General features: G+C 31.9%; 3 protein-coding genes across 3 annotated transcripts in view; 1 reads left to right on the forward strand and 2 right to left on the reverse strand.

Annotated features, from left to right (window-relative positions):
- Nucleotides 1–878: 878 nt before the first annotated feature.
- On the reverse strand, nucleotides 879–5312 carry LOC129915606 (dnaJ homolog subfamily C member 3). Its single transcript, XM_055995223.1, has 4 exons — nucleotides 5024–5312; nucleotides 4852–4962; nucleotides 4593–4792; nucleotides 879–2406 (listed from the first exon to the last, which is right to left on the reverse strand). Exons 1-4 carry the CDS (start codon nucleotides 5115–5117, stop codon nucleotides 1321–1323), a joined length of 1491 nt encoding a protein of 496 aa, XP_055851198.1. The 5' UTR covers nucleotides 5118–5312; the 3' UTR covers nucleotides 879–1320.
- Nucleotides 5313–8315: 3003 nt separating this feature from the next.
- Nucleotides 8316–27781, forward strand: part of LOC129913640 (28S ribosomal protein S9, mitochondrial) — a 28678-nt gene continuing 9212 nt past the window's right edge. The window contains exons 1-6 of the mRNA XM_055992408.1: nucleotides 8316–8467; nucleotides 8614–8823; nucleotides 8880–9053; nucleotides 9113–9198; nucleotides 10813–11057; nucleotides 11121–11236. Coding sequence (XP_055848383.1) covers nucleotides 8372–8467; nucleotides 8614–8823; nucleotides 8880–9053; nucleotides 9113–9198; nucleotides 10813–11057; nucleotides 11121–11236 — 927 coding nt within the window. The 5' untranslated portion in view covers nucleotides 8316–8371. The remainder of the gene's footprint in view (nucleotides 8468–8613; nucleotides 8824–8879; nucleotides 9054–9112; nucleotides 9199–10812; nucleotides 11058–11120; nucleotides 11237–27781) is intronic.
- On the reverse strand, nucleotides 13212–26806 carry LOC129913638 (transient receptor potential channel pyrexia). The gene is made up of 3 exons (XM_055992405.1): nucleotides 26608–26806; nucleotides 18257–18534; nucleotides 13212–16104 (listed from the first exon to the last, which is right to left on the reverse strand). Exons 2-3 carry the CDS (start codon nucleotides 18367–18369, stop codon nucleotides 13272–13274), a joined length of 2946 nt encoding a protein of 981 aa, XP_055848380.1. The 5' UTR covers nucleotides 18370–18534; nucleotides 26608–26806; the 3' UTR covers nucleotides 13212–13271.

Genomic DNA, 27781 nt, shown 5'->3' on the forward strand with positions numbered 1-27781 from the left:
TTGTAGGAAAAAGGGCCATTAAATACATTAAATAAAAATTTCAAAAGTGAACATTTTCAAACTTATTTTGTGATGGTTTCATGGAATTGAAAATTTACAAAAAATGAATAGCTGCCATTTTTTTCTCCGTTTTTCTGAACTAACTTTTTGTCCTTTAAATTGTGGCAGATAAAAAATGTAAAGTTGTATTTGTGATTTTTAAGCTAAACCTGTGCACAAATTTTAGCTCGATCTGCGTACTAGGCTTAATTAAACTCTGCAAAGAAAATCGACCTTTTCACGAATTTCATTCGTTTATCAGCAATTTGCTACGATTCAAAAACAAAAAAATAATCTTGAAATCCGTTCGTAATGAAAAATCTCATACAAATCGTCACTACGATCGGATTTTGTGATTGTTTTTTCGAAATCGTAGAAAACTTCCGATACGAAATTATTATTTTTGAAAATAGACAGGGTCTTTTCTTGTCACATGAAGCAAATCTACAAAAAATTATTGGCACATGCAAATTTATAATCGGACTTATCACGAATTCAATTCCTATCGGAAATTTGTTACGATTCCCGAAAAAAAAAACAATCACGGAATCCGTTCGTAATGGAAAATTGTTATTTCCGGGAATTGTTGAATTGTGATAAGGCCGATTATAGAAACGGCCACTTTTTGCAAACAGTGGGATAATTAAAAAGGTAAACATTTTTTTTCTTCCCGGGGCAATTTGTTTTCGAAAAATTTGCAAGAATTAAATGAAATTGCTCTATTTAATTCGGGCAAAAAAATATACTTTGTGTTGGTTACGATAAATTGAAGCAAAGAAAACAGAACTGTTAATTATGATTTACTTATTAAACTAATAAAATAGGAAAAAAATATCATATTTTATATCTTGGTAACAAATTTTATTTTCAATTTTATTACCGCTATATAGTTTATATATCGAAATTACCCTACTATTTACAAGAGAAAAAAAAACTAGCATCCCTCTAGATGTTTTCTGTTTATATAGAAAAAAAAAACATAACTCCTCAATTTACTTTGTGCATGATCGTAAAGCACGCACAAAAAATATTTGATCAGCAATATTAATTAAACAAAATCAAAATATATGGAGTAATATAAAAAAAAAAGGTTCAAAATTTGTAATATCATTGCGAATTTGCGTGCTTCTGGATATTTGAATGTCTATTATGTAAATGCTGTAATTTTTTGTATTAAATTAATTTTTACTTTGTTCAAATTGCTGGCTTGGATTGTATAAGAGGGATCTGTTTCAAAGGGGCGAAGTCTTTTGTGGCTGGCGGGTGGATGTGCATGGAGACTTAGTTAAAGTGAAATTTAAACTGGAACGGAGAATCGTGATGGAAATGAGCGAACGGGCTACCACCACCACGGAATCCTTGCTGACCACCCTCAGGGTCCAGAGGATCTTCACCATTGTCAAATTGTCTCCTTTTCTCTGGATCTGTTAGCACTTCTTTGGCTGCTGCTATGTCAATGAATTTCTTTTCCGCCACTTTTTTCTCCTCATCTCTGAAGTTATCGGGATGCCACTTTTGTGCGGCCTTCCGATAGGCTTTGGTTATCTCCTGTTTATTGGCATTTCGTTTAACACCCAAGATTTTGTAATAGTCTCTTCGTTCGGATTGCTTTTGTAGCCTCTTGGCTTTTTCAACACCTTCCTTGGCACATTGAAGACTCTCATCAAGTTCCAGAGCAGCCTGGAAGTCATGTATGGCATCATCGTACATTTCGGCTCCGATGTATGCATCGGCGCGATCACAGAGAATTTGTGCGTCTTTCATGATTTCCAGAGCTTGATTGCATCTGGATATTGCTTTCGTGTATTCTTCGTTTTGAGTGAGACATCCGCACAGCAGTCTCTTAGCCTCGAAAATGATCATGCTTTCTTCTTTCTCCTGGTTGAGAACTGATTCAGCCGAAGTGACACAGTCGGCATATCGTTTCTCTTCTTTAGCTGATTCTGCATTACTCAAGGATTTTTCTACCTTACGCAGCTTCTTATAGAGCGGGAAGCAGTCTTTGTGCTCGGGATCGAGTTTGAGGCATTCTCGAATTTCCTTGAGGGCGCTGGTAGCATGTCCAATTCGGTAGAGTAATTCGGCAAGTCGGAAATAGCCATCTGTACTGTCTTGGGTAAGTTTGTTCACTGACCGCAAATCAGATATCGCAGCCAAGTAGTCGTTTTGGGCAATATATGCATCGGCTCTTGCTTGTCGAAATACTGTCGACCACGGTGAAATCTCAAGCAACTGTGTCAGAAGAACAATTGATGAGCGATGATCTCCGCGAGACATCAAATCAACACACAGTTGCCATTGTTCATTGGCTGGGGCAATACGAGAATAGTATTCATTGGCAATTTCATTGTAGGGCTCTTCCTGAAGCTAATTTTGTAAAAAAAAAAATTAAATCAGTACAATTCGAAAAAGCTCAAAAAAATGGCAATATTAGGGAAACCGGCAGAAAAACTCCGATTTTGATGTTTTTTTTTTCAACGTCAGTAATTAAAAATACTTTAAGCTCTGTTAAAAATTGCCGCTGTTGCCGCATTGATTTTTTTTTAATTTTTTATTAAAGGAAATAAAATATATGGGATTCAGGGAAAATCTTCATCGTTTAAGCGATAAATGTTGATTTCTCACCAATTGACTTCAAACACAAAAAAACAAATATTTGAGCACAACGGCAACACTTACAACATTTAAATATACATTTTTAAAAAGCTAAAAACTTATTCAGTTTTTATGAAAAAAAAATCCAATGAAATTGAAGTAATTTTTAATTTTTTTTTTTAAACTGAATTCGACTTAAAATATTTATTGCAAAAAAAATAAATTCATATTTTATTACGAAAAAGTTTGCAAAAAGTCATTTAAAATTTGTTTATTAACATTTTTTTTCAAAATTCTGATTTTGAGGACCATTTTTTGTTCAAAAACTCTTCATTGAAAACAGCAAATTTAAATTTGAAAATAAAGAATGAGCTTTTTGAAAATGTTTTTTTTAAATATTGTAGGTGCTGTGCTATTTTTTTTTATGTTTGAAGTGAGAAAATTGCATTTATCGCTTAATCGATGGAAGACTCCCTAATATTTTTTTTCCTTTAAATTACGTAGACAATCATTTGGTATCATTTAATTTATGAAATTTGTGCAAAAAAAAAATGGTTTTGTTGAAAAAAGATTAATTTTAATTTAGCCGGTTTTGAAAAAAAAAAGAATAATTAAGAGAAGATGTATCTTTGAAAAAGATTTTCTAGGCATTGAAGAAGTCATATTTCAATCAAATCAAATGAATGTTTTTAAACTGTAGCAGTTCTGTACAACTGTTTTAAGATACCGAAATAGAATCTTTCAAGGACTTTTTTGATGAAACAGCTTATTTTTTATTATTAGGTGATAATTATTAATTAAAAAAAAATTGCTAATTATAAAATTTAAAGACAAAATTTCAATTTCCCCTCCAGGGAATCTCCCAAGACTGTTAACTGCCAAATTGGAAGAGAATCGTTTCAGTTGTTTAGGCTATAGCTCGAGGTACATACAGACGAACAAACAGATAGATGGACAGACAGACAGAATTTCCGGACCTACTTTTTTGGCATTCCCCATTATCGTAAACTCTGATTGTTATCTTGAGTTGATAGTTGTCTCGGGTTCAATTTTTTTTATTCTCGAATCCTAAACTTGCCCTATACATAGTACCTATACAGGGTGTCCCGGAATGAGATAAGAGTATTTTGAAAGAAGATTCTTTTGTATATTCTAAGAAAAAAAAAGCTTACTTTGGTATGTCCTTACTCATGTTAATGTTAATTATTTATCCGTTAATATTTATGATAGAAACTTAAGTAATGTCTGGATTTTTAGAAGAAATGCTATCTTTTTCTATTGCTTGACTAAAGTAAAAAAACACATTTTTTAAAGATTTTACCTGGTGCAGGTTTTCCTAAATATCATTAAATCTACGAGTTTTCTGGAAAACTTGTGAATGACTTTTTTGTTAAAAATTGTTTTCTTGATAAGAATAAATTTATAAAACAATATGTTTATAATACATTTATCGAAGAAAACCGGCCCCAAAGACAAAAATTATCATGGGTAAGAAAAAAATAATTCCCTTTAAAAATTAAAATCTGAGCAATAAAAAAGATATTAACAATTTTTTAAATGCAGTTACAAGGAATAGCATTTCTTCTAAAAATCAAGACGTTACTGTTTTTATCATAAGTACGGAGAAATTAACATTAACATGAGTAAAGAACAAAATAAGCGTTTTCTTAAATCATCGCTTAAGGCTACTTAAATTTGCAGATAGAGAGTTACTGTAGAACAATTTTTTTTTTAGAATATACCCAAGAATCATCCCCCAAAATACTCTCTTTCCTGGACAACCTGTTTATTGCAAGTAAAAACAATACGCATTATAGGCAATTTTTAACCTATAGAAGTTAAAGTATTTTGAATTAAAAACGTATATAAAAAGAAGATCATCAAAATGTAAGCTGTTCGACCGGGTTCCCTAATAATTTGCTTTAATTACTCCACCAAACGAATCTTCTCAAACTTACCACATGAGCAAAATCGTCAGCAGCCAATTGGTACTCTCCTGATTTCATGAAAACAGTACCTCTTTGTAGCCGAGCAGCTGTAAAGTCTGGCTTAAGTTCAAGGACTCTTGCGAAGTCCTGAATTGCAAATCGTGTCTTTCCCAGAGCAAGATAAACTGTACCTCGCTTAAACAAGGTCAAATAATTGTTTGGATCGCCCTCTGCAAAGCAAACAATTAGGAGAATTGTTTTTATTTACAAACAAAAACATCCAACTCACCAACAGCTGCATGGTAGTGTGTTAGGGCGTCTGCTAGTTGGCCTCGGGCTAAAAATTCTTTCCCCAATTCCAGATGGTTTTCAATATCTGCACTTTTAGCAGCTTTGGCACCTACGCATTAAAGAACTTGTTAGATATGTAAAATAATAGTGGAAATAAGGAAATAGCTCACCATCTAAAAATAATTCCAAAATAAGTAATATCACACAAGCAGCTAATTTTCGGTCTCCCAATGGAGAAATATCACTTAGAAGAAAGGCGCTCATATTTTTTAAATAGACTTTGTGTTAATTTCAAAGGTAGATATTGCTTTGAAAAGTTTTGGTTCTTTAGAACATATTTTTTTGGATAATTTAAACACTTATTTATGAATGATATTAAAATGAATTTGATATCAATTTTAGGGTGTTCGTGTTTAAGATGATGATTTTTCCAACCGCTACGATAGATTATTATTTTGACACACGTCAGATATTTCTGTTGTGAGTTTTTTATATGGAAGTTGAATGAGAGTGAGGGTGTAAGGTATATAATTTTGGTAAGAGATGGAATAAAAAATAAATGTGGGTCACTGTGATTGGTGGACTAGTTTTTAGCTTTTGACATTTGAAGGTGGATGCGCATTTGGAATGCTTTTTGGTAGTAGAGAGGTTTACATTTTAAAGTAGATTTGAAAAATTATTTTTTATTGAGAATCTTCTTCCTTTTTTTTCTCGGCGCGCTGTTATAATTTCGATGTCGAGGGGATCATAACTATCTTACTAATCTGCTTCAGACTAGTGACCTCAGAGCTCAGAAATCGGCGGAAAGCATCCCGGTTTTGTATTGTTCCGCATTTCTAACGCCAACTGAATGCTGGTGTTTTTGCATTTGCTTGTACCAGCACTTTTTAGGCCTACCTTTCTTTTTTTTTTCCTACCATATTTTTTATTGAGAATATGTATGGCAAATAGGAATTGGAAATCTGCTAACTACTGGTTATCACAATTTGTAAAAAAAAAAAAAATACTCGCCGATTTCGGCGGATTAGCAGTGGATCAACTTTGGTTCAAGAATGGATTTAGCTATTTCAACCTATATGGACCTAGAACCAGTGCTAAAAGTAAATTTTACCTTGGAATTCAGAAGATTAAAGTTGCTGAACCATGGATTAAATATCTGTACAACTGGCCTTTAAAGTCACATACTCGATTAACAAACAATAGGTGTGTTTTTTTGTTTATCTATATAGATTTTGTGCAAAAAAACGACATCGGGATTTTTGAAATCCATGCAAACATTTGGCACCACTGTACATATACTTTGGCAGCTGTCTGTCAAAAATGTTGCTTTTGTTTTTTTTTTATTTCAACTCCGAAGTGGGAAGGCCATTACATCCATGTTGGATGCAAACAAAAATTTTCATATGGCCATGGCATCCATGTTGGATTCAAAAAAATTGTTTTTTTCACAAAAAACCAAAAATTATCTGTATATTCTCAGCTACATTTTAAGACCATGACCATTAACATTAGTTGCGTCGTTCTTGTGTTATAAGCGTTTGAAGGTAGCCATATTGAATTTTTTTTCGATTTTTAAAAAATCAAATGTGAAAACTTTTTTATTTTTATTTCTAATTTTTCGAAAAAACTTTGGTAATTTTATATGCATATCTGTTCAACAATCTTATCAGGATCCATTTAAGACTTTTATCTGAAAAGTGCATTGCGTATATCTCGAGATATTAACATTTCAATGCAACCATGTCAAACAAATTTTTGATTATTTTTTTCTATGAGAGTTTTTTTCAAACCTCGTTTTCTCCGCTTTTTTTTTTTTGTTAATATTTTCAGATATTTCTGTATGAAAACAACAATTAAACTACCTTGGCACTACTGTTTTTATCGAGAGAAAGTAAAATCTGGATAATTATCGGGATTTTTCAAAAATCTATACAGATAAAGTTTTTGTTGTTTTTAACACGTAAATTGTTTTGATTTCAAAAATCTCGATGTCGTTTTTTTGCACAAAATCTATATAGATAAACAAAAAAACACACCTATTATTAAAAACAATTATTTTTGATGATTTTATGTAGTCTGAAACGTGTCCAAAACGCGTGTGAAACGCGTCCAAATGCGTTTCGAACGCGATTTGGACGCGTTTTGGAAGCATTGCACACGCGTTTCACATTCGTTTTGGACGCGTTTTGGACGCGTTTCACACACGTTTTGGACGCGTTTTTGACGCGTTTCACATTCGTTTTGGACGCGTTTCACACACGTTTCGGACGCGTTTTGGACGCATTTTGGACGCGTTTTGGACGCGTTTTGGACGCGTTTTGGACGCGTTTTACATTCGTTTTGTAAGCGTTTTGGACGCGTTTCACACTCACCCAAAACACTCATCCAAAACTCACCCAAAACACGTCCAAAACGCACCCAAAACGCATCCGAAACGCGTCCAAAACGTGTCCGAAACGCGTCCAAAACGCGTGTGAAAAGCTTCCAAAACGCGTCCGAAACGCGTCCAAAACACGTGTGAATCGTGTCCAAAACGCGTCCGAAACGCGTGTGAAACGCGTCCAAAACGCGTCCAAAACGCGTCCAAAACGCGTTTGAAACGCGTCCAAAACGCGTCCAAAATGCGTCCAAAACGCGTGTGAAACGCGTCCAAAACGCTTCCGAAACGCGTTAAAGGCTAGACCACAACGGGGGGTATATGCCGTAGCCGTACCGGTAATTGTATGAAAAATATTCCACACCGACACCATACAGACTTGACCCCACTGATGAAAGGTACGGTGCGGTGCGGGGACTTGTATTAAAAAAATTCCACATTTGAACGTTGATATGTCAGTTAGGAATTTTTTTTCATACAAGTACCCGTACCGGTACCGCATAGCTTTCCGGTGTGGTTTTTCCTGAACGTTGATGTGCCAGTTTGGAATTTTGTTCATACAAGTACCCTCACCGCTACCCGTACCGCTACCGCATACCCGTAAGCGGTAACAGTACGGGTGATTGTATGAACCAAATTGTGATCTGAACGTTGACGTTCCCGTTTGGAATTTTGTTCATACAAATACCGGTACCGTAGCCCTATCGCTTCCACATACCTTTCCGGTGTTGTCTTTCTTTAGGTTCAAAAATTCCACACCTGAACGTTGATCTTCCAATATGAGCCCTGTTCCTTTGGGAGGTGGCAAATTACTACTAGTAGTTTACTAGCGATTTTCAATGGAACGCACTTTTAACGAATTCAATATAAATAGTATCTACCCGGGAGGAAGAGCATGAGTAGATGATAGTACTAGATTAACCAAAACATCTACTATTAGTAGACTACCACCTTCAATGGAAGGGCTATATGAATGGAGGAAACTCAAAATTGCAAACTCCTTTTTGTCAAGAACACCCTTTGTCAGGTCCAAATGCAGACTACCCCTTATTTGATCAAATGTCACACAAGAAAAACAGCTGGCTTCTGTCAAATTTTAAATTGGAGCCATAAGTTTTTTTTTCATAAAATTTCATTCAGGATGGCTCTCCGAAGTTTATCAATTTTAAATTTGTTAAAAACAAAAAACCATGTATTTATCAATAATTTAAGTAATCCATTATTAAAATCCAACAAAGTTAGTATCCCATTTATTTATTTTCTTGTCTTTTCTTATGTTAATATGCACAGTTTTTTCTAACCTCACATCTTAAGCTCATAACTTTAAATTAATTAAAAATATATTTAAACATATTTTTACATCTGAATACTTTTATCAATTAGATTTTGTATAGTACAGAAGTTACAGTAGAAGCAACTCCATTGGCTGTCAATACACAAAAAGTTAGCAAAGCCATGAAAGCCTATCTGCAACGGGCTCAGGAGCACGATCAATTCATGAAAACACAACACATTGAATACGAAATTGGTAAAAGACACTTGGCCAATATGATGGGTGAAGATCCTGAAACATTCACCCAAGAGGACGTAGATGTATGTTTATGTTTTCCTTCACATTGATTAAATTAATCAAATTAATTTCCAATTAGAATGCAATTGAGTATCTATTCCCATCGGGAATTTATGATAAACTTGCAAGGCCAGCTATGAAAAGTCCTGATCAAGTGTTTCCAGCACGAAAGGCTGCTGAATTCGATGAAACTGGACGTCCATTCCACAGCATGTTTTACACTGGCAGGCCTAACTTTTTTAAGTTGCTTTATGTAAGTTAATGACAAAAATTACTGAAAAGATGATTCAAAATTAATTTATATTTTTTAAGGACATTGTTGAGGAAATCAACAAATTAAACGATATGGAGGAGAGAATGATACGCCGTGGAACAAAAGCGGATGCTGAACAAAAAGTGTAAGTATTTAGAAATATTCGTAGTTGGGTAAAAAATGGTTTGCATTGTCTATTTTGGGTTGGTAAAAATCAAATCAATTTAAAAATGTATACTAACATCGGCTCCCAATCCATAAAGCAAATTTCAGCATGTTTTTTGTTTTGAATTTATTTCATTTAAGTTACCTAGAGTGATGCATACAATCGTCTACACCGATTGTCCTGGCATCCGCAATAGTTGGGTCTTTTAAGCGAAAGTTTAGTCCTCCTTGTCTTCACGAAACTGGGGCTATGATTCGAAGAGATTTGAAACCAATTGTTGTGCCAAACCGAAAAAGCAGCGGTTTCTTAGGGTGCCATTCTTAGACTTTATATTAACTCCAAGATAGGTGGATTCCTTGACTATGTACCGCGAAATTGCGGTTATCTAGGGTACATTTTTTTCTAGGTGGCGCGGTGGACAGGTGATTGTTTGTTGATAGGATGTACCTACTTGGTTTTATTCGCTTTTACTTTAAGACCAATAAAAAAGAAAAAAAAGTCAAGAACATGAACTTTGTAAGGTGATTTTAATTGACATAAGTGGGCTGAAATCAAAACTATTTTGAGCTTTGTTCTATCACGTCTAGTTTTTGAGCTATACTCATCACTATTTTTTCTATAATGTCTCAAAAACTAATTTTTAATGAAGTTCTTTTTGATGTTTAAACAAAAATATATATTTTTCCGTAAAACGAGTATGTTGCTTTTTTAAAATCCAAATCAGAAGTCGCAAACTGGAATTTTGTTCAAAAAACCATTCACGTACCAAGATTTTGAAATACATACCTATGTATGTATAAATTTTTTCCAATATTTGATTAAAAAATTATTTAAAAACAAAAATGTATATATTTAGGACTATTAAATATAATAGTGTTTTGAGATTGCATAAGTAGTTTTTGAAAAAATAATAACTCTGATGTAATTCGACGTCAAAAGTACTGAAAAACGCGTTTTATGCCTTTTAATATTCAGGTATTTCAAAACCGTGACGTGCCAATAAAATTTTGAATCAGCACTTAAAATCCCTTTATATAAAAATATGGTCTGGTTGTTTGTTCTAGCTCTTTTTTCGTTTTTTTTTTTTTCAATTTTGTATAAAACATAGTATTCGAGCGAAAAATTCTTTCCAAAATTTTGTAGTTGATTTAAGATTTTGGAGAGAAAATTTGAGGAGCTATTTACCAGTTGCGCCTTTGCACTGCGTGTTTGTTAAAGCTATGCGACACATCTAAATTAGTTATTTTCCGAGATAACCATAAATAGCTTCGATTTCAAATTTGTTGCTCTTTTCGATAATTTGTGCAGTGTGAAAATTTGATAGTTAATATTTCTAGCCGAAAGCACATTTCAACATGTTTCAGCTGGGAACTTCCGAATGCTCTTTTCTTTGATTCATCGCTGTTTTTCATATATATTTTCTTGAAATTCCAAGCCCTTCTGCATAGCAGATACTCCCCAATTGGGGTGAAATCGGCTAAGGTAATAGTCAATAGTTGATTGTCAAAAAACGACAATTTTGCTACATAATTTATCGTTTATTGATTATTGAATTTAAAGTTTTTAAACTTAAACCCACTTAATATTTTCTAGTGATCTGACGGGTTTTCAATGGATTCCTAAAGAACAATTGGAAAAACAATTAGTCGAAATGATTGCTGACATAGAGTATAACAACTTTGTTAATGCAATGGATCGTCTCGTTGCTCATCCATACTCGTATAAAATGAAAGATTTTATTTATAAATATACAAAACCATTGTTGGATCAAAGTAAGCAGCCAGAAATTCCAAAACCACAAATCGATGAACAAGGCAGACAGTTTATTACAACATATGGTGAATTATTGAAACTATCAAAACTAACTATCAAAAAAATAATATAATATATTTAATTTTTAGAATGTTTAAGAAAGAAGGCACGTGCTGATGTAACAATCCGACTTCCTGGAACTGGTCAGATTAAAATAAATGGCGAAGATATAACGTATTTTGAACATGCACAATCTCGGGAGCAGGTAAGTGTTGTGTTGTTTTTATTATGAATTCAAGGTTTTGGAATAAAAAAAAAAAAAAATAATGTTAATTAGTTAACATTGTTGAATCGATAGTATTTAAGAGCTTTTCGAATATACAGTGTTCAAGGGCAATATCTTTTCTCTAAGAAAACATCAGTTCTCTTAGAAAGCGTATTTTCATTGACATACGAGTAGATAAAGTCTCAGAATCAAAGATCATAGATTTGATTTCTTTTCCTAGGTTTTTGTTTTGGCTACTTACCTCCTGAATCAGGGTGACCAGCAACTTAAGGTGACTCTACAATACATTGTGAATTCGGTCCTCAATCAAAAAGCTTCTTCAGACAGTTCTATCCTTAGCTTCACTTTGGTTACTCTTTTACGTTTATATTACCCAATCGGGTGCAATTGACTTACAAAACAAAACTATGCAATTTCTCCAAACCCGTACCGTAAAAAAAAGTTACCCGTTCCCCCGTCTCACTTTTTAATCAAATAAAAAAGTTATAAGTTTTGAATAAATTACTAATCACATTTTGAAAGTTGTTTTTAAAAAAACTCCAAAAAAAGAGTAAAATAAATCCCGTTTCATGGTACTCTATACCAAGTTATGCATTAGAAAAAAAATCGAACATGAGTTAAGATTCAAAAGCCACTTAACGTTGATAGAGAATGCGAACAAAGTGAGTCCCGGAAATCAGTATTTCTCTAAAGCCCAAACTGATGCGATGACTCGATTCACTTCAAACTTAGTACTAACCGTTATTTGGCTTTCGCCAGAAGGATTTTTGGAATTAATTTAAGGAACTCAAATAACGGTACCTCCTGTCATTTATCAATTTTAGAAAAACTCATTTCTCTCAAAAACGACTCTTAAGATTTTGATAAAAAAAAAAAAATGTTATTTTAAACAGTTTTTTGTTTTAAAGGATACCTCTAATAGAATCATTATTTTGATTTTAAACTTTTTCGTAAACCAAAAAAAAAAAAATTAATTCAAAAATATTATGAAAAAAAAAAAGAATTTGGTTTTCCAAAAATTTCATCTTAATAGAAAATATCAAATGTATATTTTTTTTTGAACATTAAAAAATAGTTATAAAAAAAAAACTATTTATGAGCCAAGACTAAACCATTACTTTTATTTACGATTTACATGTATTATAACACTTTAGACGAGCTTACCTTGGTAAAAAGTTTAAAAACAAAAAAAATAAACACCACAAAAAATGAAAATTCAAATTACTGTTATTTGATAACTTACAGATACTGGCTGTGTAAGTTGTCGTTAGTTTTTAAAAATGTATTCCAAATCTTTCTCACTTAAATACTTAGATACGTTTATACCAATTACTGTAAGTTACTTAAAGAGGTGTTTCCATTTTTAAAAGTAAATATTCTAGAACTCGCTTTCGTGAGTGACTTAAGTAAGTAACACTTACGTTTGTAGTCCCCGCCATAGTTCGATAGTCCGTAGAAATTTTTGGATGTGGGTTATTAGTATTTTTGGAAAGATTTTATAATTGTATTTTTGAAATAGGATCTATCCGGTCGAGTCAATTTATTGCGCCATGGGGTACTTCTCAAAATTTTCCAGACATAGCTTAAAATCTTTCTAAGTATTGTTATTCCTTAAGATGTCTTGCAAAACTTACCGGACATTGTGTTCAATAAAATATTTTTATATAATCAACTGAAAAACAAAAAACAGTTCTGACGCACCATGAAGCTCGTTTATTTATTTGAAATGTAAACTCAAATTCTAATACACAGCCTTAATGCCGAATTGATTGCTTATGTATGTATGATATATATTTTTTTTTATTATACATATTCATTTTACATGTTATATAATGTGCTTAGTCTACTCTTATATTTTCTATCATAGGTAGTTACTGATATTATTATTTTAACTTTCTTTTAGTTTTTAACAGGATATTCTCATTTAGCACATTCACAAAACAAAAATCTTGTAAATCATACAAAAAATATTACACTTGTTTCTAATACTGGTAACTTCTGTTTTCTATAAAACTCATTTTCTTAAATTATTTTTTTGTTGATTAGAAATTACTAATAATAACTTATCTATCACCTTACTCGCCTGCTGATGTTGCTGTATCAGAACTTGTTTAAGTTCTTGGACCTCTTGTGTTAAAAATTCAATACGATCAGCATTGTCATCAATTTTTGTTGTCAAGGTATTGAGATTGGGTGAGTTTTCAATGTCTCCATAATCTGGTGATTGACTGCCATTGCTATTATATTTGTTCTTATACGACAAATATGTTGCTGCTGAATTTTTTGCCGATATGGTGTGTCCGAATTGTTTTCTCACTTTGCCTGCCTCGTAGGCCTTCATTAAAATATCTCGAGGCAGGCGTTTTTCGCTAGGATTCAGTGGTTTCACACATAGAACAACTCGATAGGCTTGCGGTGACACTAGGGCCGTATAGTGTAACAAATTTCGTAACCATGTAGGTAGATATCCATTGAATAGCGCCGATTCGATGTATGAAATTAGTTTTGTTTGACGAACAAGTTTTGAAAGTCCCGCTGTTTTCTTGAGGCCTTGTATGTCATGAACGGCAATACCAACTAAGAGATTCATAAGAATTATCGTAACGAATAGAAGGAAAAGAACAAATGTTATCTGAGCGCTAATTTCGAGAAGAAATGGTGGATCTTTTCCATCTGGATCATTGATGAGAAGGGAAAGATCCTGCTCTCCGATCATCATCACCAGAACCGAAATAAATCCCATAAATGGATTGGCAAAAGACGAAGAGGATGGAAATATTACACAGAAACTAATAGTAAATCCAACCAACATGCACGAATAAGCCATGAAAAGCTTAGCAAATTCTCCCTGTACCCGGGTATACATGGCCACATAGACATCGAACACTGGAAGTTGACCAATCATAAGCATGAGATTTGTCCAACCCAGTAGGACCGCAAACGCCCCGATGTGGTTTTGAAAAGTGTATGTCTGCTTGGTGTAGATGTACGAAATAACGAAGACACTTGTGATGACAAACCATTCCATGATATTCTCCACCTGCATCACATAATGTTTAAATGAAGAATATCCTGTTATCCCGTAGACTTTTCGAAATATTTCCACTATGGTGATGGCTACTAAAACCCACCATTGCATTTCCATGACAAAAGGATTATTTCTAAGCATATCTCCAAGGATAGATTGCTTTTGACAAAGTTCCTGAGCTTGAATAGTTGTGTTATCGTCTTTGCTGCCATTATAGCAGTTGTGTGCCAATGCAGTGAGAACATACAGAGTTAGGAAGAGAACGAATGTAAAACAAAATATAAGTCGTCCTATATAATATTTGCGAATTTTGCCCCACTTTATATATAGGAACGCCGAACAAAGTGGATGTTCAAGGATCTCTTTTTGACCTTCATCCACAAATGTGTTTAGATAGCTGATTTCCCTGGGATGACAGTGTTGTAGAAGTTGTCGAAAGTCCAGCTCCAACTCAACCTCTCGATTCACTGGATCCTGCGAGTGATGTAAAGTGATGGCTGCATCTAGTTTTTGTGTTATCATAGCTACCGATGCGGGAGTCTTTCTTGTTATCACATTCAAAGCAGATGTTCCTTTTTTTGATTTTGTAGTTACATCAGCGCCATGGAATATTAACATTTCGACACACTGTGCAAGTCCATCTAATGCAGCCAAATGAAGTGCTGTGAATCCGTAGATATCCTTGTGATTGACATTTGCTCCCCATGATATAAGTGTCTCAAGAATGTCGTATGCGTTTTCTGATTTGCCTACAGCTGCGTGTAATGGAGTCCGATGATCAAAGTCTTCGGCGTTCGAATCGGCATTACCGTTACGCAAAAGTGACTCTACACATTCTAAACTCGATGTTCTTGCAGCCAAGTGAAGAGCAGTGAATCCTCTGTGATTTTTAAGCTTTGCATCAGCACCTTTTGACAAAAGCAAATCTACACACTCTACATTGCCCTCGTCTGCAGCTAAATGTAAAGCCGTTGACTCCTTTTCTCGAATACAAATGCGAACATTAGGATCGGCATTTGGAGCACTAAGAAGTGCTTCCAAACATTGTGCGTTTCCCAAATCAGCAGCCAAGTGAATTGGGTTGGTTCCATTTGGTTTTAATGAGTTGACATCTGCTCCTTCAGATATGAAAAAGTTGAGACACTCGAGAGCATTCGCTCTTACCGAACAATGCAATATAGATTCCTCACAGTTTGGTTTATTGGTGTCTATGGTCATGATAGCTCCACTATTAATAAGCATCTTAGCAGCTTCTTTTGAATTACCAAAAGCAGCACAGTGCAGCGGAGTGTAACATTTTTGCTGCTGATTCACATTCATTCCTTTTTCAATGAGAAAACTTAATGATGACAGACATCCACTAAAAGCAGCCAAATGCAAGGCCGAAATTCCATTGACATCGCAAAAATTTAAATCAGCACCGACTTCAATGAGACCTTCTAGCAAATCCCATCGCTTCAGAAATGCAGCCCATAAAAAACTAAAATTCTTCTCTGTCTTAGAGGCGGTGTCAAAGTGTTTAGAAATATTTTCTGCCACAACATTGCCTTGTTCGATTTCTTCCAAAAAACGTACTCTACCCGAGCCACTTTTCATCTGATCAATTAAGCTTATACGAAGTGTATCATTGCAAATTTGTACGCTCAACTCGCTGGCAGGTTCTTCAAAGCTATCATACATGCTAGGAGCACTTTCTGCTGGCGGTGATGGTCCACATTCCATGTATTCAAATTGTCCAGCTGCTGGATATTGGGCTTCTAGCATTGCGTCAGGATTATTTCGCCATCGAACCATCAAATTTGGTGGAACGGTTTTAAATCTAAAAAAAAAAATAGAACAATAAATTAGATATTTTTCCGAATAAAGGTATTAAATTGAGTTTGCATGTGCATAGTGCAACTAAAAAAGTTAAAGTATATAGGTTGAATAGTAATAATTCAATGAATTTATGTATGATTTTGTATCTGCTAGGTAGATCTTGTTCACTGACGATTTGAAAGTGGAAAAAGGTCAAATAACCCAATAAAAAGAAAGTTTTTGAAAATTTTGGGAAAATTTGCAGTAGCAAAATTAAAGGAATATTTATTGGGAACCGAACTAGAAGTTTTGTGTAATATATTTCCCCGAAATTATTTATAATTATTAATGTTTTTATTTAAAGTATTATTTATAATGCTAACAAAGCCGAAAAAATCTGGATTTTCAGATCCGAAAAGTGTTCATAGCTCCATGGCAAGTAAAAATATCCACCAAGATCAAGAGTTCAAGTGGAGGTTAAAATAGTGAAATGAGATTCAATGTTTACTTTTTATTTTTACTTGCGATCTAGGTACATTTATGTATGTAGGTTTTAAGGTTCAAAGTCTATGCCACTTGGCATCGAATTCAATAATTTTGTGTTTCAACGCAATTAAGGTGGATTAAATAAAGTAACTTTTCCAATGTACCTATTGGTAATGAATGATTTTTTGCAATAATTTGGCCACGTTCAGAAAACATTAAGGAATTGGTATTTAGTCAATGTCATTTTGTGGGCAGAATTTTAGCTAGGCAAGTATAACGAGTAAAAAACCATTTATAGCGATCATTAGAGGCATTATTAAAAGAGTTCTTTTCCATAAATTCGTATGTTATAAAAGTTTTTCAAACATGAACCGAGCGATTGCAAATAAAATATCATTTTCTGGCAAATAGAACGATAAATGTTTTTTTTTTTGGAAAAAAGGCAAGAAACTTTGTCAGTAAAATAAACAAATTCTTTTACCTGGAATTGAAAAGCTATGGTTTGTGTCCATAAATGTATCGGTTTTTATCAAAAGGTGATAAGTAGGTCCATTTTATAAATATTTTTAGGTGAAACAAAAAACTTTAATACTGGCAGAAGAGCTCTTTAACTTTTTGAAAATTTTGAAATTTTTACGTGTGAAGCTCATACTGCGGAAGTATTTTTAATAAGAAGCTTAAAACGCACATCCATGTGTGTGGCATCAAATTAAAGGCAATTTCATTGCCTTTTGAAAAACGAATACAAATCATGCATCATTGGAAAACAGACAATGACATGAAATAACAATAAATAGTAAAATGAAACTTGTTTGGTCTTTGTGTTCGCAATTTGTTTTGAAAAAAAAAACTAAATACATTTTTTTTTTGACAAATGTGTATTGAAAGAACAATGTGGTAAGACTTGCTTCGGTATTCAATACGAACGTCACCTACGAACATCTTAGACTAAAACAATGAAAGGAAAAGGTATACGATTCAATTTTACTTGATCCAGTTCCAATCACACGATTTCATGGGTTTTTCGTCACTATTTCGTACCGATCACATATTTGTTTATCTCTTTTATATTTTTCGTTATCATTTTTTTTTTAATTTAAAGCTAATTATTTTTAAATACTAATATTGTAAGTAAGAGCTGAAGCTTAATAAAGATTCGAATAAAAATCACATAGGTCACACAAATAATTTAATAAAATACCAAATTTCATTTTGAATATCAATTCAATTTCGAGTGAAAGTGAAATTTATCCAGCTGGTATATTTAAAATAAAAACATTTCTTTAAAAACCTTTTCTTTAAGACATCACTTCTCCGACAAATTATACCGACTGATCTGAAAAATCAGTGCGATTTAGAGAAACACTATTAAACTGCTATCAACTTGTACCATGCTCTATTTGGTTTAAGGAATTAAAGAATAATTTCAAAAAATAAATTGGAGGGAACACGTCTCTACAATAAAAACAAACGACTATTCCCAATTATGCATTAAAAAGTACTTGAACCAAATACCAATGCCCATATTAAAATATCATTACTTGTTAGAAATAAGTGACCATCGTCAATATTAACAAAAAAAAAAAAAAACAAAATTTCATTAAAAAATCACGTTGAAATGTTTATTTTTTTGTTTTTAAATTTATTTATATACATATTTGTTTTTGTTTGATAAATTCCAAACTTACCTAGAATTATTTTCTGATAACGGTTGCTCAGCTTCATTCTTAGTCACTGTAGTAACAACACGTGCTATTCTTCGCGGCTTGGTTGAGCCTTCTTTATATCCCAGGTTTTCCATTACGTCGTTTATAAACAAAAGTTCTTACTTGAAAGATCATTTAACTTAATTTAAGTTTAAAACTTTAGTCTGTGGATTTTTCTTAGTTTCTCATATAAAACTTGATTGCATCGATCGTTTTGTTTTTTTCTTCGTTTATTGGCTTTATTTTATATCATCTCGAATCTATTCGTACAAAAAAAAAAAAAACTAAACATTAAATAAAGTGTCAATTTTGCGGAAATTCTTTCATTGGTCGTCGTTTTGATCACATTTTGTATTTTCACACATGATTGATTTTATCGTTCGTTGCCCGAGGTGTAGCTATATAATTTAGCTTAGCTAATGCACTAAACCAGTACTTATAGCACTACACAAATCAACAAAATGATTGTGCAATTACTCTGTTTAGAAAAGTAAGCAGGAGTGTTTTGTTTTTTTTGTTTTTATATATTTTTTTTTTTCTAAAGAAACACGAGTACATTTAGGTAAATCATGTTTGTTTTAATTCCGAATAACAGCGAGATAAATCTAAAAAATGTGTCATTCTAAATTTGTTGTTATAAAAGGATCAGTCAAATTAGTTAAGATTGGAGATCATCATTTTATTTGTATACATCGTATTATGTTGACATAGACTATCTTATTTACAATTGTCAGTCAAAAGTTAAATAAAATTAAGGTATAGTGGGATACTGAATATTATACCATAACAAACTTTTGTTAGAACTAGTTCTCAAGGTATAACTGTATGAGTCAAAATTCTAAGTGATTGGTAGCTTAATTCATTAAAAAGGGACAACAAACTTTTCGAAGTAACATAAACAGTTGTGTATTTGAAAATGGCCTTATATATACATGAAAGATAATATTGGGAATTATTAATTGCGGATAGGTTGTCTATCTAAATTTTAAAAAAACACAGGTTGCCTAGTCTAGCCAAGTCCAAATAGGTGAGTTTGTGCCAAATATAACCTCATCTGATATCTTATCGGTGTTTGTTTTAACTGCAATTGTATTCGATTCGCTGTCCAACAGTTTTGGGTTTCCCAGTCAGAATTTTGTCATTTCCATTGTTGTTGTCGCTTAAAAGTGTCCAGTGAGTGTAAAAAAAATATCCTTCTTAAAACGCGGTACTCAGTTCTTGTATACAGCACACTTTTTCAAACATAAATATAATTAATATGGACTTAAAATGTACTCGTACAAAAAATATTCACTACGGCGTATACGTATTTTTTTCAATATTTTTATTTTATGTATTTTTTAAAATGAAAATTTTCTGTTTGAGTGGAGAATATAGAAGTACTGAATATGCGTCTTATCCAGCAAATAAATGTTTTAGCATAATAATGAAACTGCTCTCTAAAGTAAGGTATAGTTAGACTTGAATTTCCAAGAGAAACTTTTTTCTTGTAAAATGTCATTTATCATCAAAATGATTTATTGAGTTAACGAAATTAGCAGCGTTATTGAAATTTGAAGTAAATTTTTGAGTTGAATTTTGATGCTGAAATCAAAAACAGAAAAGTACGAGTGTAAACGAAAAAAGACTAAGATAAAAGTGAACATTAATTTTTTTATTTATTTATCGTTCTTAGATTAGATTGAATTTTTTTTAATGTGCACACTCTGAGGGAAAAAAAACAATTTAAAATCAACGAAAAACACATTGATTTAACAATTTAAAAATAATATTTTATGACTATCAGAATAGAGGTTTTTTAAATCTTTCACTCGTACCTCAAAATGTTTTTATTATCTATAAGGATCACTGCATGTATCTTTAAAATACATAGGTACTAGATTTGTTCTTGGAAAGCGCTCATGGAAATTGCAAAGATTGGCGTCGGAAACAATCAAAATATATGTTTTTTCAAATATGTTACTAATGTTATTTTACTTCCTTTTTTTCATTTTATTACTGTTTTTTTTTTTTTTTTTTTTTTTGTAAATAAAATTAAAATAGTTTTTCAATACTTGCTAAGTCTATAACACCGTTGTAAAAGTAAAAGCTCGTATTTAAGTTTAAAAGTTTAAAAATGGATTTACATTTTTAAAAAATTGTATTTTTAGTGATGAAAGGTTTCACCACGCTCGTTAACGACAAAAAACTCAACTGAGAATTTTCTCAGTGACAATGCCTATCCTATGATTCAATTCAAAAAATAACTTATTAAATTGATTTGAAGTAAAATTATAATCTCTTGTTTTTGTAGATATCTGGTTCTTCTTTAGAGTAGTCTTCGAATGACTTTTATAAACAAAAAACGAAGCGTTATATTGAATTTCTGAATCAAAAAAACATTTCTCGTGAAAAAGTGGAGTTACACGGTTCTTGATCACGTATACAGGTTTCCCAAGAATGTCTACCTCTTTTCAAGCATGTAATTGTAAGTAATGATAACAAAATTTCTCGTGAAATTTTTTTGGTATCGCTAGTAAATTTTTTGGAACAGTTAGGCTGTTCCTGGTTCATATTGTTTTTTGTTTCCTTCAAATTTATTGTGAGGTATTTTAAGATTTTCCAATGGAAAAAAGATTGCTAAAGCAACAATATATTCCTTGTAGATAGACTCTTAAAAAAGATGGCATCAAATACAATTTGACTTGACTACAATAGGTCAGTAACGTCTGTGATAAATCAGTTAACTTTATTTTCCATGTAGAGAGGTTCTAACTATTAAACAATTTTGTTTGTATATCTTAAACCCAAGTGAGTATACTAAAAATACTTGAAAAAGCTGTCATTATCAAGGGGTTTATTAATTCTATTAACCAAATAAAGTTTATTGTTTATACGAAGTTAAATAACATGCAAATATAAACTGCAGCTATATTAATTGTTACTACTGATATAAATTCTTTATTGTTATAACGCCATAAGCATTATAAGAAGCTAAAATGTATCCTTAAGTACATTTTGATTTGAAAGCTGCTTTATGATTATGTAATAATAATAATGCCAAATTAAGTCATTCAAAGATAACACGTGAATTTAACTAAATTGTACTAAAGATTTACGATACAAATACAATAAAAATTTTGCTGCCAAACATTTTTCCTCCATCAATGAATCATTCAAGCTACCATTTACCAAATGAAATTTGCTTTTAAGAGTCTGATCAAGTACCTGCCTACACACATAAGGGTTATTTCAAGGCCTAATATTTGCTGGAATAATTTCTTTTATTTTTAAAGCCTGAGGCTGCTCTGTAAATACCACGTTCACGCAGTAACCTAAAATATTATGTGTAACTAAAAGTTTCCCATTTTATAACCCGGATCAAAATCTATTATTAGGAGTGTTTTATTTAAATTCACTTTCGAATGCACAAAATTGTAAACCTTGTTTAATAGATGTTTTGTCATCTTCTTCGGAGCACTTTAACTAACCAAATGAATAATTTTTGCAGCAAAAATATTTAACTTCAAGTCATTTTGATTATCAACAACAAATAGGTAACAACGGAATTTTACAATGTTTACAATACATCCGTAGACTTTGAACTTTTAAAGTTAATACCCGTACAAATAATTTAACTGACGTAGTTTCATTCATTTTTTTTGCATCATGGAGCATTGGGTTACCTTGTAGAATGTTTTTTGGCTTCCTTATACTTTTTAACTGTTTAACAACCCAAGACAAAATAAACATCGGTGATTGATCTTTTCTAATAAATCTTATTATTTATTCTGATAGTTCTTAATAGTATAGTAGTAGTAGTAGTATGTAGTTAAAAAGAAACAAAAAATGTTCAAAGTCAAAGTTGAGTGTTTTTTTTTTTAGTTATTCTTCTTACAACCACCTGATTTCCTCTCAAAGAAAAAAAAAAAAAAATACCAACTCCTATACCTTTTTTTGAATGAGAGAAAAAAACGAAATTTGACAATATTAATCATTACTAAAAATGAAAAAAAAATTTAACATAATCGTCTCAGACATAAAAAAAAACAAGAACAACAAAAAATAACAAATATTCCCGCCTACATCCTATCCATTTTTATAAAATGTTCGTTATGTACCGTTTTTTTTTTTTGTTAAAAGAACATCTTTTGAATTTTGTTAGGTATAAACATACTTATACATATGTATATCATTTTTTTTTGTTAAATTAAATTAACAACAAAAAACAAATTAACAAATCTGTACATTGAGATTTAATCATAGAGCACTTCTCGTACTTAAAAAGAGTATATCAACCGATTTGAAACTCTCGGCCAAATAATTGTGTGAACACAACAAAAAAAAAAATCACTACATAGGTATATTATATATTTTGATTGTGGAATCCAAACACAAAAGCAAACGTTTTGTACACACTTTTTTGTTCATATATGCATTTTACGTCAGAAATGATGATTTTTTTTTTGTCTACTTACACTCGATTTCATTTGATTCGAGACTTTTTATTTTAATTTTTTTTAAATGATATCGGTGCAGAAAAAATAAATAATGTTTATTTTCTATGAAAATATAATTCGCAACCGGTTACTACAGAAATATGCATACGTGAGCGAAAAAATTCTTGAACATTCTTTTCATACTCCAAAAACGGTTTGCAAAAATATCATCAAAAAGTCAGTTAAGCGGCATGTGGATGGATTCTATTATTTTTTTTATTATTTAATATGTTCTGAATTTTATTTTGTTCGAAATAATAAAATAAATGATTTTTGTTCAAGATGAATTTTTTAAAATCATTTGTAACCATCTTTAAAATTTTATTTAAGAAATTAAAAAAATACTTTTGATGCTTTGTAAAAACTATTCTATTTTCCGATTGCGATATAGGGACGTACTTAAAGGCTCCGAGATCTTTAATTCCCACTGATAAAAGTGAAGAATCACCCTTTTTACTTGCGATATAGGTACTATATATACGGTGACCATATTTCTAGGAGCGAAACCCGGGACAAATAAAAAATTTGTTGGATCGTTATGAACACATTCTTTTTTCAAAAAAAAAAAAAATATAATGAAATGAGTTTTCATGAGTCAGAAATCAAGAAAACTGTTTTATAATAGGTACTGTTAATAACTTCTACAAAATATTTTTTTAATCAAAATTGTGAGAACTGTTTTCTTAGCATTTTAATTTTATTTTTTCAATTTTGAATATGTCCTTAAAAGTTTTGTCTGTCTGTATAAGGAGCTACAGCCTAAACGGATGGACCGATTAATGTCAAACTTGGTATGTAGCGTTATTTGGCTACTCTCCAGAGGGGTTTTTGGAATTAATTTTTTTGGACCAAAAATAACGGTACTTGTCATATACCGATTTTAGTAAAATTGAAATATCTCAAAAACGGCTCTAACGATTTTGTTTAAAAAATTCAAATGTTAGTTTTAAGCTAAGGCCTATCTTTCAATGAAAAAAATTTTTTTTGAGAATCATTATTAACGGTACCTTCCATAGAACTGTTTTTTTCAAATCCGATTATCTCCGAAACTGCTTATTCGATTTCAACGAAACTTTTTGTGAAGAAGCATTTATATAATTTAAATAGAAGCCAAAAATAAGATTTTGAAAAAAATAATTTTTGGATTTTTAAAAAAATTTTGAAAATTTTTTTTTGAAAAATCAAATTTTCGAAAACGGGACATTGAATTTTTTTGAAATTTTGTTTTTAGATGTTGATTAGTAATTTCTAAAGAATGGCATACCAATTTTATTTTAAAACTTTTTTTCCAAAAAATTATTTATAAAAAATTAGTTTTTTAAAAAACGGCTCTAACGATTTTGAAAATTTTTTTTCTAAAAATGCATCTTAATATATCAATCAAAACTGCATACTTGTTTTGGAGGGCAATTTAATTTCAGATTTTATTTTATTTTTTTTTTAAAACGAATTTTATTTTTTTTTCCAAATTTCTATATAAAAAGTCTTAAAAATTTAAGCAACTTTAACTCTAAGAGCAAGTTCGTGCGACCCAGTCGTGCATTTTATTTTCCTTCAGTACAGTACTTCAGCTAAAAATTTAAGCGGAGGCCAAACACAAAAAAACCATTGTTTCGGTTTTCAGTATGCTATTCGTCGTCATTCCAAAAATTTAAAAAGTTGGATGCATTAAAAGGTTTATGTTTATCGATTTATATTAGGTTTATTATCTTAAAAAAAAAGATGCCACGTCAGCAGAAAGAGCTCAAGTTTTCATACCATTATGAGAAGGAATAAGATAATATATTATAATTCCTCGCAGCTCCTCTTTTTTTTCGCTGTGAGTTAAAAATTTACAGACGGTTCAGAGTGTCTGCGAAAGCAAAGGACTGCACGTCGACAGAGTAATACTATCTTAACTGGCGGTCAAGTCCTAGAATAACATCTAAGACACGCTGGTCTGTAGGATCTTGTTGTTCAAGATCCATAATTATTTTTAATGCACTAAAAAGGTGCCATATTGCGCTAGAAACTTTCACATTCTTTAGGGAAGTTGTTATTGCTACGATAAAATGGGTAGCGGCTAGTTCAGGCTAAGCAAATACCTTATTGAGCATTATTAGACGGAGTTTAGTGAAGGGTTAAAGCCAAAACCCATCTCTATATGCCAGCTCTATGATACACTGCGCCGCAAACTTTCGCATTCCTTAGTTGGTATTGACACGATGAAGCATCAATAAATCCCCATGATACTGTCAAAAAACTGATGAAGCCAATCAAAATGTGAGAGAGGTGTTTCATACCTATTTTTTCTCGTAATTACACTTGTTTACTATTACCTTCAGATGGTCACTGTGGCGTATGCGCAACCTTTTTGTATTTAATTTTTTTAACAGAAATTATTCAATTTTTGAACAATTATTCTGGAAGTGGACCTTTCAAATGGTTTGATAAATCATGCAAAGTTGTGCACATAAAATGATAAAATCATTCATAAAATTTGATAAAAATAATTTCAGATAGCGAAAAGAAATGCTTGACAAAAAATCTAGAATTTTAATTTTCGACTTTTTCATGTATGAACAAACTTGTTGCTTTGTCAAGATATTCCAAAAATATTAAATCACAAAACTGAAGCGATATAAACGACAGTTTTGTTTTTAATAAAAATCACCAAGAAATGTTAAAAATAAAGTCAAAATAGATCTATCCATTTTCGAACTTACAACCTTCAAATACAGAGATTCTTTCTTAAGTTGTACTACGCGAATGTAGGATTCATTTTCTAATATTCAAAACTTTGAAGGCAACGTGTATTGGAAAATCCTTTTAAACCCCTGCCTAGGAGAAACCTAAAGTTTGGCAGTATTTTAATCCATATAAAAGGCAGCTAAAAAATCCTTAACGGCGCAAAAATTACTGAAACCAAATTTTGCTGCAGAATCTTCCAACCGCAACCCCATAAACATTATCTAAAAGGCTTCTTTCCCGTCGAAAAATTACCATCAGGGAGATATTTAATTTTAAAAACAAAATCATCTTAAATCTAGTAACCCAGAGTGTAGATAAAGTGAGGGTTCATTTCAAATTCGATTAAGCTCACAGTCACATCAGTAGATTTGAAAAGAAAATATAACTATTGAAAAGGAGCAAACAGCATTCCAAAGCTACTGACACTGACACTCTCTATCCATACGCTAAGTGTGATGACTGATGAATATTATTTGTCCTCAAATTGAATAAATCCAACTAACCGAACAATGACTCTCGCAAAAAACCGTAAATAAATCCGAGTGTATATGAGTATTTTAAAAGAACGTAACAAAAAGAAAACCACACAAAAGCCGCACAAGACGACATTAGAGAAAAAAACTTCAGTAAGAACGCGGCAAACGCATCTTATCTGGGTAATCTTCGTTGAATCCCAGATGCACTATGCATCTTGATGTTGGCGTTAGCCATAGCGGCAAAAATTATGGTGATGATCCAGCAACAGGCTTGGGCTTTATTGAATGCGCGGCGATTGGTAAAGAAAATTCGAGGCGGACCGGAAGATCTATTTGGTCTTTTATAATTTTTTTTTTTCTTTTCTTTGTATCTAGGTTTTTTTTTTGTATCTTATGATCATACAATTTAGATCAATTGCTACCGAGGTTGTCCTTGAACTTGGAAGAATAAAATAAACAACAAGTAGTTAGGTATTCGTATATAAATCCGAGATAATATTACATCAAGGATTCTAGGTCAATGTGTAGGTATTTATTTAAAAAAAGAACAAAAAAACGACGATAAAACATCACTGTGAAACACACAAAAAAAGATCACTTTATCATTTTTTCTGGTTTGAGATAAATTTGTTTTATTAATTTGTCATACATCTTATCAAATTAGGCAAAAAATAAGAATCACTCTTCGAATAAATGACGTTGAAGATAGATAACAAAAGAATTTATCTATCTCTATTTAGAGCTTTAAATTGCGACAAGACTACGACGAAACTGTGATTTGAACTCGACGGCGAATGTATCTAAACTAAACTTAGATACTAACTATTCGAAATTTGTTGATGCAAAATTTCGTTTTTTTTTTTGCTCAAATATACTAATCCGCTACCGCCGCGCCGCCAACTACAATGATCTTGCGGCGAAGATAGCGTTTTATGATCGTTATAGTAGGTCTACAGCTGTTTTAAACGCCCGTAGGTAGTTTTTTTTTTTTTTTTTTGATAATCAGCGTTGAGATCAGGTTACATTTTTCGTCTTCCCGAAAAGCTTTTTTTTCTTCATGCCATAGAGGTCTTTAAACGACAACGATGATCATGTTTATAAAAAAAAAGCTATAACTAGTTGGTTTGAGTGTTTTAGGTAGTCTATAAGTTAATTCGGCGTTGAAGTTTTTTTTTTTGGGCGCATTAAAAAAAAAAAAGATACAACCATGTATAGATTGGTGGTTTAGTGACAAAAAGTTTAATTGAAAAGACACGCAAATGATTGAACACGAAGAGTTAGCTATTCAGGTGTGTGGGGGTCTATTGGTTCCGAGGTGATTTTTTCTTTTTCTAAATTTAGAATAATTGATGTCGATGGAGTCTTTATGAAGTTGTCTTTTGCGTACGGATTATTGATATGATTTATCAAATATTTTTTGTTGGCTTAATTTGATTTTGAATCTGAAAAATTACTGTACCAAAGTGAGCTTTGCATACGCAATGCTCCATACTAGCTCCCATGTACCAACATTTTTTGAAAAAGGTAAACATGTCATCCTATTCGTTTCGTGCCTTCACCTGCAACACTTAGTCTTCATCTTCCATTTCTTTCACCAGAATTCGGTGGTTCTTGCGTATTTGTTTCACGTATTACACCAATCACACTCGATTTCCACTGAACCGAACATAGCCCGAACATTTATCAAAGCAAAACAGAAGATTTTTCTCCCATTTTACTAACGTCGCGCATAGAGTAATTTGCCCCATAAAGGTGATCAAAATAATTTGTTGGTATTTTTAAATGAAAAAGGTTCTTAAGAAGTGTAATTAACAAATACAAAA

Source organism: Episyrphus balteatus, chromosome 3 (genome assembly GCF_945859705.1).
Source record: "Episyrphus balteatus chromosome 3, idEpiBalt1.1, whole genome shotgun sequence".
Lineage (NCBI taxonomy): Eukaryota > Metazoa > Arthropoda > Insecta > Diptera > Syrphidae > Episyrphus > Episyrphus balteatus.